Source organism: Bison bison, unplaced genomic scaffold (assembly GCF_000754665.1).
Source record: "Bison bison bison isolate TAMUID 2011002044 unplaced genomic scaffold, Bison_UMD1.0 scf7180017864453, whole genome shotgun sequence".
Classification (NCBI taxonomy): domain Eukaryota; kingdom Metazoa; phylum Chordata; class Mammalia; order Artiodactyla; family Bovidae; genus Bison; species Bison bison.
Genome location: NW_011495015.1, coordinates 488,350 through 501,447, shown reverse-complemented (window position 1 = coordinate 501,447; position 13,098 = coordinate 488,350). Strand labels below are relative to the sequence as shown.

The 13,098-nt window shown below is 43.4% G+C and overlaps 1 protein-coding gene across 1 annotated transcript; it reads left to right on the top strand.

Annotated features, from left to right (window-relative positions):
- Nucleotides 1-6: 6 nt before the first annotated feature.
- On the top strand, nucleotides 7-10,047 carry PSMG2 (proteasome (prosome, macropain) assembly chaperone 2). Its single transcript, XM_010859044.1, has 7 exons — nucleotides 7-133; nucleotides 2,632-2,803; nucleotides 4,586-4,644; nucleotides 5,905-6,023; nucleotides 7,313-7,486; nucleotides 8,840-8,960; nucleotides 9,749-10,047. Exons 1-7 carry the CDS (start codon nucleotides 77-79, stop codon nucleotides 9,839-9,841), a joined length of 795 nt encoding a protein of 264 aa, XP_010857346.1. The 5' UTR covers nucleotides 7-76; the 3' UTR covers nucleotides 9,842-10,047.
- The last annotated feature ends 3,051 nt before the right edge of the window (nucleotides 10,048-13,098 follow it).

Genomic DNA, 13,098 nt, shown 5'->3' with positions numbered 1-13,098 from the left:
ACCCGGGCCTCGAAGGACCCCAGGAGCCCTCCACCCGCACTTCCGGCCGCCGGCTCTTCGTGCCGCCAGCGAAACCATGTTCGTCCCCTCCGGGGACTCGGTCCCCGACCTCGCGGGGTGCACCGTCTTAATGGTGAGTCGGGGCAGGGGCCGGCGTCAGAGCGGCCCCCGGACGCGCGCAGTCTGCGGGGCCGGGTCCTGGTGGCTGAGAGCGGAATGTGCGGGGACGTGACCTTGCGCTCCGTTGGTGCCGTGCGGGCCACTCGCTGTACCTTTCTTCCTGGAAAATCTTTTCTCAGCGAGCTGTGTACCGCGCTTAAGCTGGGGAGTGATTGTCATTAGTCAGGAAACTGCAGACGGGCTGGTAAAGACTTGCCGACAGCACGCGGTTCTATCGCGGTTCATTCATTGCCTCAGTGAGCGTTGTGTTGTGTCAGGGTGTAATAATGGTAAGACCAGGTTCTATGTCTCAAGGAGTTCGCAGTCTAGTTGGGAACACACGTAAAAAAAGTTAGAACGTTGAAAGGGGTACAGAAAGACCCTGGGATTTATTGGGAAGGGGAGGGACACAAAGACCTGTTAAGAAAAGCTTCGTATGTGGAATTAAAAAAAACAACATAGAACAGATTGGATGAAATAGGTGAAAGGGGTCAAAAGTACAAACTTTTAGTCAAAAATAAGTCCTGGAATGTAATTTGCAACGTAGTAACTATAGTTAACACTGTGTTGTATGTTTGAAAGTAACAGTGTAGATCTTAAAAAGTTCTTATCACAAGAAAAAATAATTTTTTGACTGAGTGGTGATGAATGTTAAGTAGACCTGTTGAGGTAATCATATTGCAATGTGTACAGATGTCGAATCACAATGTTGTGCATCAATTTTTAAAAGGACGATGGTAATAGAAAAGTCACTTTTCGACAATTTTCATCATAATGAAAGCAAGAAATATCAGTGGGGACTTCCCTCCTGGTCCAGTAACTAGTACTCTGTGCTTCCACTACAAGGGACATGGGTTTGATCCCTTGTCGAGGAACTAAGGTCCTACTTGTGGCGTGGCTCAAAGCAAAAAAGAAGTATCAGTGAATGATATAAGCAGCTTTGATAGTGTACTGAGGAAGAAAATTTGACTTCATATCAAAGTGTCTCCCTGAAAAATATTCGTTAATTACAAAAGGGAAAAAGTATTTTTGCAGGAGATACCTGGCAGAAAGAAAACATCATGGAGAAAATAATGTCCACAGGTTACTAGCAGTACCCTTGACGGTGAAGAGGGAAGCCATATTGGATTGAAGAAATGGGAGAAGACGTGGAGATGTGTATGTTTGTGCTTTTGTTCCTGAATTCACAGATAAAGTTCCTGCTTGTGTCTTAGTGGACGGACTGTAAGGAATTTGGGCTCTGCAGGGACACTGAGTAGTGACAGCGTGTGAAAAGGGAGGTTTTTTAAGAAGGAAAGATTTTAGAGGGTGTGAATAGGCTGATGGGAAGAATCCAGTAGTGAGGAAGAAACGAACGATACCCGAGATTGAGGGTCTAACCAAAGTAGCAGAATCTTCAAAAAAGGGAAAAGGAATTAAAGGAGGGTAACCAGGGGATTGGTACGTGAGGGCACAAAGTGGGAGGCTGCTCTGAGGGATCCATAGAGGCCAAAAACGAGCAGTTGCTGGAAGAGTGCAGAGGAGCAGGTATAGTGAAGAGAAACTTGGGAGACAGGATGAAGGACAATTAGTCCTCTCCTGCTGTGGCTGCTGAGGGGAAGGGAAGCAGGTCCCTGGTTTAGGTAACTGGGTGAGTAATTGTTGCTGTTTTCTGAAGTGCAAAGTAGGGAGCGGGTTGGGCAGATGCTTTGTTTGGTACCTGCTGGTTTTGATGTAACAGTGTGGAGATAGCCATTAGGCTGTGGAGTTCAGGTGAGTGGGGTGTAGGTAGAGATACGGTAGTTGGCTATTTGAAGTCATGAAAGAGAGAGTGTGTGTGTGAGAGGGAGAGAGAGAGCGAGCGAGTGTGTGTGTGTGTGTGTGTGTGCCGCATGAAAAGAAGCTCCCTCCAATCTTTAGGCACTAACGAAGCAAATGGAAAGAAGACCCAGGAACTCTGTTGTTCACACCTCACAGCCTCCGCACCTGCTTGCCCACTGCCTGACCTCATCATATCCCAAGTCTTGGTGTGACTGTCTCCCTTACCTCTTTCAGGGCTATAGTTACTGGTCACCTGAAGTGACTGTTTCCTTGACCACCCCTTTTGAACTTGCAGTCACCCACAAACACACACACCCTTACTGACTTAAATGTTTTCTATAGTACTTCCGCTATGTATTTTACTATTTTGTTTGCCACAGCAAACCACCCCCTTACTAGATGGAAACTCCACAAGGGCAGGAACTCTGATCCATTTGTTCACTGCATCCTCAGTGCCCAGAACAGGGGTTGACACATAGCAGGTATTCAGTAAGTATGCAGTCAGTAGTCTCCAGGTGGAGCTAATGAAAAGCTCAGCACCCAGGTGTGATACACCTGGGCATTGGTATCCAGTACCTCTGCTGTGACTGCCCTCTTCTGTCTAAACTTCTTAAAGTGCTGCTGATTTGGATAACTTAATGAACTTTTTTTTTTTTTTTTTTACTGTTTCAGCCAGCAGTATCTGTTGGAAATGTTGGCCAGCTTGCAATAGATCTGATTATTTCCACACTGAATATGCATAAGATCGGTTACTTCTATACTGACTGTCTTGTGCCAATGGTTGGAAACAATCCATATGCAACTGCAGAAGAGAATTCAGCGGAGCTCAGTATAAATGCTGAAGGTGTGTTATATCCTTCCACAAGGCAGAGTTGTGTCAAGTCACAGCCAGACCCTCCCTGGGTGTCTGTTGGCACCTGGAGTGGCTCTTTAGAATCCATAGCGGTCCCCTCCTCTCCTGCACACACCCTGGATTACAGCCCCCTCGAGAGATGTGCTTGTATTTGTACCCTTGGATAGAATGATTTTTAACACGGGGTTTCCCCCTCTTATCCTCAGTTTTACTTTCTGTCCTCCTGGCACGTGTAAGTATTGCTCACACTGGGCTCAGGCCTTTGTGTTTAATGTGCAGCGCCCCACGCAGGCTGAAGTCATCTGTCACACAGTGGTAGCGTTCATCGTAATGCACACTGACCCGGCTCAGAGAGGCGAGTCACTTGACTGCAGGAGGCCTAGGCCCTTCCCACACCACCCATCTCCACAGTTCCCTGCTGTGCTGTCAGTTGGGGTTAGTCAGGGCTCACAGCGTACAGACTGACTACTGTGTTCCTCTGGCCTCTGTATTTTCTGAAACTGGACTTAGTATTAAAGCCTTGATTATTTAGAAGCTAAATATTTTTGACCAGAATACGTGAAAGGTGATGTTATATCACACGAGCAAGGCGCTGGGAAACAGGATCTTACCAACAAAACACTCTGGTGGAGAGCAGGAGTGCTGCTGCTGAAGTGAGGCGTCATGGACGTCAACTCAGCCTGCCCACCTCCCTGGTTCCTGAGCTTCCAGCTCCAGCCCACTTTGTCCCAAACACGCCTGGTGGTCAGCACCCTTGCTAATGGTTGCTACACGGTCCCAGTCATCCCACATACACCAGTCCAGTGAGATGATCCCTACAGACGTGTAGAATGGGAGAGACGTGACCCACGACACACAGTGCCCGAGTCTCGGGTTGTCTGTGATGTTTACAGTGACTGAAAGCTTAGCCCTGGCACAGAGGCTTAATCACATGTTCTTGGAGACTGTGTATTTTGTCCTTGGGTCATGTCAGGGCTTCTCATTCTTGGAGGTAAACTTGGGCAGGGCCTCCTAAAGCATCAGTAAAGTGGGCCCCTTGTAGACTCTGGTGAATGCTGTGGATCCTCCTCACAGGATAAATTCACACATATTGACTCACAGAGGTCTTATGTTTTATTTCAGGTCTTTCTGAATCTCCTGAAGAAAATAAATGTAGCTTCTGTGTTTTATCACACAGCTAAATTTGCCTGCATTTTACTCTTCCTTCTAACCCCAATGAGTGTGACTGTTCTCTAGAGAAAAGAGGGAACAATATCAGAAACCAAACCTTGAAAATGGGTCTTGAAAATGAGGTCATTTGTTATAAGGATAGAAATTTCCAGGGGAGTCCTCTAGGTTTACAATCAAAGAAGAGAAATAATTTTTGATAATTTTCTTATAGTTAAATTTCAGCAATGAATCTATTCCATAGAATAAAGCCCATGGGTGAATTCTGAGGTACTTTTAAAGTGTTTTAGCTAAATGATGTAGTACATATGTTCTGTGTTTTAATTGGCAAAAATCTTTAGGGACTTCCCTGATGGTCCAGTGGTAAAGAATCCACCTTCCAATTCAGGGAACACAGATTTCAATCCCTGTTTGGGGAGCTTAAGATCCCACAAGCAGCAGGGCAGTTAGGCCTCTGTGTTGCAACTAAGACTGGATGCAGCCAAATAAATATATTTTTAAAATATTTAAATACAGAATTTTTCCTAGTTCAGTTTTGTTATTAATTTCTCATGTATGACTCCTTAATTTTAACTATCATGTGGTTTCATTCTCTTATACTTGCAGTGTATGCATTGCCTTCAAAGAAACTAGTGGCTCTTCAGTTAAGATCCATTTTTATTAAGGTTAGTATATTGCTTTTGTCTTAAGTTTATTAAAGTACAGTATAATGAGAAAATACCGAGTCATTATTAAGATTCAAAAATCATTTTCTTTCTTTATATTTATACAGTTAAGCAGTCTGAGTTTATAGAGAAATACTCATAAAATTTCAGAGTTGTCACTATTATTTCCTGAATATATTGAAAGGAATTGGGACATATAGCTTGGGCCCTGTATATTCCTGATTCAGGTACCATGGGTGAAAAAATTTAAGCATATGAATATTACAGGTTTATTCTATTTGCATTACATTTCAAACCCGTGGCACCTGCATAAAAATTACGTGTATCTGAAAATAACACTTTTGAATCCCGCTTCTCTCCCCTTCTGCTGTCACCACTCTGGTCCAGCCCGTGTCCTCTCTCATGCCCCTGATTCTGCTTCTGCACCACCTGCCCCACAGGCTGTTCCACCCCAGGTCCTGGAAACCTCAGTCAGATCCTCTTGTAGCTTCCTGTCTCCAAGCAAGTTCATAGCCCTCACCACTGTCTAGCAGGAATGTGTCCACACTGACCTGGCAGCCACTAGACACCTGGAGCTATTTAGATTTTGTTTCATCCATTAAAAGTAGAGTGAAAGGTCCACATCCCAGGTCAGTCGCCTGTTCACCTCTTGCCACACCTGGCTGACCCTCTGTGCCCGTGCACACAGTTTCCTTCTGCCAAACAGTCCAAAGCAGCTGGGTGCCAGCATCACATAACACACGTCTTACAGGAAGGAGAGTCTCCTTCACAACTACAGCACACCACACACCTGGGGGATGAGCATTAGAGAATACTCAGATTTCCCCAGCTGCTCCCCACACACCCATCAGTTCTGCATCCAGGCAAAGTTCAAGTATTGCCTCGGCTGTCACACCTTTTTAGCTGGTGTTCAGCATGGAGCTGACTTCCTCCTGTGATTCACAACACGGACTGTGCTGAGGGACCCAGACAGGCATTCTGCCTTCTGGCTTACCTAACCCAGAATTTTCTGGGGCAGAATTTTCTGCCCCAAATTCTGCCCCTGATCAGATTTGGGGCAGAAAATTATAGTCATTGTTCCTCATGTTTCACCTTCAGTGCAAGGACAATAAGTGGATCTGAAACTAACTATAAGTTTAGCATACATAAACTGTTAATAGTATCATCACAAAGACTGATGAAATACTATGTAGGCTACTCTTGTTACAATCTGAGATCTAACTTTGTATTTTCATTGTACTCTTTCCATGGTATACAAAGTATAAATCAAAGTCATTCTGTGAAAAACTGCTTTCCTGGGTGAAATGCAGCGGCTGCGCCAAAGTGGTGGTTCTTTCTAGCAGCCACTCGTATCACCGTAATGACCTCCAGCTGCGCAGGTAGGTCTGTGTCTCTGGACAAGTATTTTTGTTAAGATGTGTACAGTTATTAGGATGATTTCTTTACTAAAAGGTTAAAACAAAAGTTTAACGCCATCCTTTCCTTTTCTCCCTGGAATTTAGAAAGAAGGAGGTAAAGATTGTGGGGAGGCGATGGCACCCCACTCCAGTACTCTTGCCTAGAAAACCCCATGGACGGAGGAGCCTGGAAGGCTGCAGTCCATGGGGTCACGAAGAGTCAGACACGACTGAGCGACTTTACTTTCACTTTTCATTTTCATGCATTGGAGAAGGAAATGGCAACCCACTCCAGTGTTCTTGCCTGGAGGGTCCCGGGGACGGCGGAGCCTGGTGGGCTACCATCTATGGGGTCGCACAGAATCGGACACGACTGAAGCGACTTAGCAGCAGCAGCAGGGGGAGTAGCGTTGGGGGCCCTTGGTGTTCCCAGGGCCGCAGCACTGGGGTCTAGGGTAGCAATGGGGTGCTTCAGGGGCTGCGCTCTGCTGTGTGTATCTCTGGGACTGTGCTCTGCTGTGTGTGTCATGAGCCCACAGCACCTCAGGGCTCAGCTGATGGAGAGAAAGGAGAAAGAGTACCTGAAGTTTATCAGTTGATTCAAAGACTGGATCAGTGTTTCTATTTATTTCCATGTATTCAACCATTTGTATCTGCAGAACTCCAGCTGCCTTTAAGTACAATTTCCAGGCATGTCAGATTGAATTCTTAAATAAAAGATAACGTATTCAAGAGTTAGAAATCCATAATATTTATTGCATTGTCATTTGTACACCTGTAAAATCATGAAGAAGAAATATCAGCGAAGAGTAACCTCTCAAAACGAGTTAATTTCTGAGACTGTCACAGTAGACCACATTTCTGAGGCCCTTGTAAGAGGCCTTGTCGGGGTGTGGCCGTGGGGTCTTCATGCTGGCCTTGCCTTCGGTTGTTTACCTGTCCCCAGCACAGTCTCCTAAGTATGTGACTAGCAAGTCAGAGCAATCACTTTACATTACTCTTCCATAAACTGTCAGAACTTGCATTTTGCCTTCTGCAACAAAATATATGGAAAACAAGGTAATTTTTGCTGAAAGAACTCTTGTCTTAATGTTCTTATTTGTGAGTGTTTAGTTAGTGAGAAGGCAATGGCAACCCACTCCAGTATTCTTGCCTGGAAAATCCCATGGATGGAGGAACCTGGTAGGCTGCAGCCCATGGGGTCGCACAGAGTCGGACACAACTGAAGTGACTTAGCAGCAGCAGTTAATGATATGATTGTTTCTTTCCAGTACCCCCTTCAGGTACCTTCTTACACCTTCCATGCAAAAAAGTGTTCAGAATAAAATACAGAGCCTCAACTGGGAAGAAATGGAAAAAACCCCATGCATTCCTGAAATAGACGATTCTGAGTTTTGTGTCCGTGTCCCTGGAGGAGGGATCACAAAGCTGCTCTATGACGAAGGGTGAGTGTGTCTGCCTGTGTCTTTGCTCCCCACATGATTTCAGGATGAAATCAAAATGAAATCAGGATACCTGGGAGTGTTTGGATTGCTTGCTGGAACTCTGAAAATGCCCTTATTAAATAGGTGCTGTGTTACTTTCAAGGGAAAGACTGAAATGTGGTTATAGAATTGGTTCCTGAGAAGCCATGTTTAATGCTTCATTGTGTGTAGCATGTTAGGGGTCCTAACACTTATTCTCTGCCTATAGTCAGTTCTTTATGTGGTGGTGGTGGTGGTGGTGAGATGTACATAACATTAAATAAACCATTTTTAAGCGTACAATTAAGTGGCATTAGGTACATTCACAGTGTTGTATACCCATCAGCACCATCCACCTTCAGGATTTTGATTCTAAATAGACCTGCACTCATTAAGTAATAACTCCTTTCTTATACCTGAAGAACCATCATTTCCTCCAACATTTCTTTTGCCTAGTCTGTCTCCGGTCTTTCCTCTCTGGCTTACACCCACAGTATATTATTTCACCTCCTCTCACACCACAGCTGCGAAGCCCCAGCCAGCTAGTCACTCCCACCTGCTCTGCAGACCACCAGCTTTGAACTGTTCTCTTGCTCTGTTCAGGCCCCGTCATCTGTGCCTACACTGCTGTCAGGTCATAGACTGCGGAGCTGAAATAACAGGAATGTGTTTGCTCACAGTTCAGGGGGCTGAACCGAGTTCAGGCGCTGACACGGCTGGAGAGGAGGCAGCACTGAACCAGAGGGGCGGCAGCCGCGGAAGAGGACCGGTGGGCTGCCTGAGCCTCTCAGCCCTGAGCACACAAGCGCAGGGTGAAACCACGAGGCCAGAGAGCAGTCCCTGGGCGGCTTTGTGACTTTGCTCACAAAGTTAGCGGCACTAGAGAAAGTGCTGAGAGAAACACACTCCTCATGGAACATTTGGAAAATATAGAACCGTCCAAACAAACAATATTTAAAATACTCAGCTATGTCAACCAAAAGTAACTACCATGACTAGTTTTTTGGTCTGCTTTCTTCCCATCGTCTTTAAAATATAGTTGAAGTAAATACTTGCAGCTGCAGGATATTGCAGCTGTAGAGTTTATGCTGTTTAAAGATATTTCTCACAAAACTGATGTTCTTTTGGTTTTCTCACATAAATCTTGCTGTGAGGCAGGAAGGTGCATGTGCCCAGGGTGAGTGTTACATGGCTCCCAGTTCCGTCTCTACACGTAGAACGTGTGGCATCTCCTCGCATACGATCTGGCTGATCATCTCTATAGGAACACAGGCACAGTGGAACTGCTGTTGGGAAGCAAAAAGAATACCTGATTGTTCTTTTCGTTTGTTGCAGCTGTTCTAAAGAAATCCCAATCGCGATTCTGCTGAAGTTCGTTTCAGAAGGAGACAACATCCCAGATGCTCTGGGTCTGGTTGAATATCTTAATGAATGGCTTCAGATAATCAAACCACATGTAAGTTTTACTAAAGCTTAAGCCTGATTGTTCGTTAGGTATTCATAAACTTGCATTTTTACATACTATATAAGTAGACCAAGTAAGTGAAAGTTATGTTAAATATAGACATCTTTATATAAAACTTACACTGAACTTTTGAAAAGAAAGCAGCTAACCATTAAGACTGATTTTTTAAAAAAAGGAAGATCTTAAGTACTTCACTGTGTTCATTGTTAGTGTTGCATTAATTATAGCAACTTGTTTATAAGGATAAACAAGTCCTCTTTGGAATCCAGGATTGTTTTTTCTTTTTTAAGTAAAACGTACAGTTATGGGAGCAATACCGTAGCTATTGGACATGCATTATAATTAAAATACATTCCCTATTACAAAATAAGAGCATTACACCAGGGAAATCAGTTAGCCTTTTGGCATAACAGAAGTAAACGAAGCCTGCTTTATATAGCAGGTGACTGTCTTTTTAATTCATGCCTTTTCACTGAACAAACTGATGCAAATCATGCAACACTTATTTTTTTTCTTAACCCCTATTTCTTTTGAATTTGATTTTGCTCCGTGGACTCCATTCACAGTCATTCTGGTATATCTTTATGATTTGGAATTTGAGGGAATTTATCTTCAGCTGTTATAAAGACAGAAATTTATTACTACTTTGTTTTTTCCTTACAATAAAAGCTAGAAGTGTCAAAACCAAAAGGAACAAACAAGAGAGTTCTGTAGTGTGTGTTAAAGGGAGAGGGAGCAGTAAAGCTGAAGGACTCAGATACTCTGTTCTTCACTTGCAGTGTGAGGACCCCACAGCATCTTCCCTGCCCTGGAAAATGCCGAGTTCCTGGAGGTTACTCTTCGGCAGTGGTCTTCCCCCTGCGCTCTTCTGATCTGTTTCAGTTTTATACCTTACTTCCCAAGATGCTTACTACCAACACAACTGGTAAACAACTGTATAAAAAGAATGTATTAGGAAATCTTTATTTTCCACAGAAAAATCTCCAGGAAAAATGGATTAACACAAGGTTGTTTTTACCATGTTTTCCATCATCTACAACAAATGTAAAGTTTGTGCAATAAATTGTTTTCTAAGTAATTTTGTCTAAAATGTGTTCTTTTATGTGTTTTTTTTTACTCAGACTTCTATATAAGTTTCCTATGTCTGCTGTAACAAATGACCATAAACTGGGTTACTTAAGACAAAATAAGTCTATTACCTTAAAATTGTGGACATCAGAAGTCCAGAATAGGTCTCCCTGGGCCAGTCACGGTGCTGGCAGGACTGCATTTCCTCAGGAGGGTCTTAGAGAGAATTGTTTCCAGCTCCTAGAAGTTGCCGTGTTCTTTGGCTCATGGCTTCTTCCTCCATCCAGAATAGTTGCCCCATCTCAAAGACTTTTAGTATGAAAGAAAAGGTTTTCATTTTTGCATGCCTAATACATACCAGTCCCTTTTTACCTGCTATTTTGTCAAATTACTTCTGTGCCTTGGCTTTCTAATCTGTAAAACAAGGGTTTATGATGCTAAGGGGCACACCCTACTCCATATTGTTTAGTCACTCAGTCGTGTCTGACTCTTGCAACCCCATGGACTGTATAGCCTGCCAGGTTCCTCTGTCCATGGGGCTTCCCAGGCAAGAATACTGGAGTGGGTTGCCATTTCCATCCAAGTCTCCAAGGTTGCTGCACTGCAGGCAGATTCTTTACTGCTGAGCCACCAGGAAAGCCCCATCCTACTCCACAGCATTCAGTAAATGATTTACTTCTGATAAATTACTCTGGGTTCTATAGTCTGATATGTTTCCCTTTTGGAAACTACTATAGATTAGGGTAGGGAAAGGATATTCCACACAAATGATAACTGAAAAACAGCAGGGGTGGCTACACTATTATCAGACAAAACAGACTTTTAAGTCAAAAACTCAACTAGAGAAAAGGACATTTTGTAAGATAAAAGGGTCAATACACAAGATATAACAATTATTAATATATAGGCTCCTAACATCAGAGCACCCAAATATATAAAGCAAACCTTGGCAAAATTGAAGAGAGAAATAGACCATGACACATTCAATAACCCGTTTTCAGTAATGGGTAGAACAACCAGATACAAGACCAGTAAGGAAACAGGACTTGAAAACACTAGATCGATTGGACCTAACACATGCAGAACATTCCACACAACAGCACAGAACACACGTTCTTCTCAAGTGTACATGGAGCGTTCTCCATGATAGATCACATATTAGGCCACAAAAAAGAAAGTTAACAAATTAAACCACTCTGAAATCATACCAAGTATCTTTTCTGACTAATATGGAATGAAACTATTAAATCAATAGCTGTAAAATTAAAAAAGATTCACAAGAGCAAATTAACACATTTTTGAACAACCAGTGAGTCAAAGAACACAAGTGAAACTAGTAAATATCTTCATACAAATGAAAATGAAAGCACAATATACACACATTTGTGGGATGCAGTAGTAAGAAAGAAGTTTACAATAGTAAACAATGACATTAAAATAGAAGAAATTTCTCAAATCAACAATCTCACTTTATACTTTGAGGAAGAACTTTAACCAAAGTTAGTAGAAAGAAGGAAACAACAAACATTAGAGAAGAAGAATAGAAAAAAGTCAATGAAAGTAAGAGTTGGTTTTTTTGAAAAGACCAACAAAATTGATAAATCCTTAGCTAGATTAAGAAAGAAAAATCAGAAATGAAAAAGAGATTATAACTGATGGACTTCCTTAGTGGTGCAGTGGTTAAGAATCTGCTAAAGCAGGGGACATGGGTTTGATCCCTGGTCTGGGAAGATTCCATATGCTATCAAGCAAGTAAGTCTGTGAGCCACAAGTTCAGTTCAGTTCAGTACAGTCGCTCAGTCGTGTCCAACTCTTTGCAACCCCATGAATTGCAGCACGCCAGGCCTCCCTGTCCATCATCAACTCCCGGAGTTCACTCAGACTCACGTCCATCGAGTCAGTGATGCCATCCAGCCATCTCATCCTCTGTTGTCGCCTTCTCCTCCTGCCCCCAATCCCTCCCAACATCAGAGTCTTTTCCAATGAGTCAACTCTTCGTATGAGGTGGCCAAAGTACTGGAGTTTCAGCTTTAGCATCATTCCAAAGAAATCCCAGGGCTGATCTTCAGAATGGACTGGTTGGATCTCCCTGCAGTCCAAGGGACTCTCAAGAGTCTTCTCTAACACCACAGTTCAAAAGCATCAATTCTTCGGCGCTCAGCTTTCTTCACAGTCCAACTCTCACATCCATACATGACCACAGGAAAAACCATAGCCTTGACTAGACGGACCTTTGTTGGCAAAGTAATGTCTCTGCTTTTCAATATGCTATCTAGGTTGGTCATTACTAAAGTCCAAGTGCTCCAGAGTCCTCGAGCCACCATTACTGAGCCTGCACACCCATGCTCCCCAACAAGAAGCCTCTGCAATAAGAAGCCAGCACACCACAACTAGCAAGTAGCCCCTGTTCACCACGACTAGAGAAAGCCTGTGTGCAGCAACGAAGACAGTGCCATCAAAAATAATACATAAAAAATTAAATGAGTTTTTTAAAAATTGTTTTTAAACCCGTAAAACAAGTTTTGGCGAAGAAAGTGGAATCCTTTTACAGTTTGCGGGAAAGTAAAACGGTGCAGCCACTATAGAAAATAGTATGGAGGGTTCTAAATATATTAAAAGTAGAACTACCATTTGATCTAGCAATCCTACTTCTTGGCACATATCTAAAAGAATTAAAAACAGGATCTCAAAGAGATGTTTGTATACCCATATTCATTGCAGCATTACTCACAATAGCCAAGATGTGGAAGCAACCTCTGTCAGTTCAGTTCAGTCGCTCAGTCGTGTCCAACTCTTCACAACCCCATGAATCGCAGCACGCCAGGCCTCCTTGTCTATCACCAACTCCCGGAGTTCACCCAAACTCATGTCCATCAAGTCGGTGATGCCATCCAGCCATCTCCTCCTCTGTTGTCCCCTTCTCCTCCTGCCCCCAATCCCTCCCAGCATCAGAGTCTTTTCCAATGAGTCAACTCTTCGCATGAGGTGGCCTAAGTACTGGAGTTTTAGCTTCAGCATCATTCCTTCCAAAGAACACCCAGGACTGATCTCCTTTAGGATG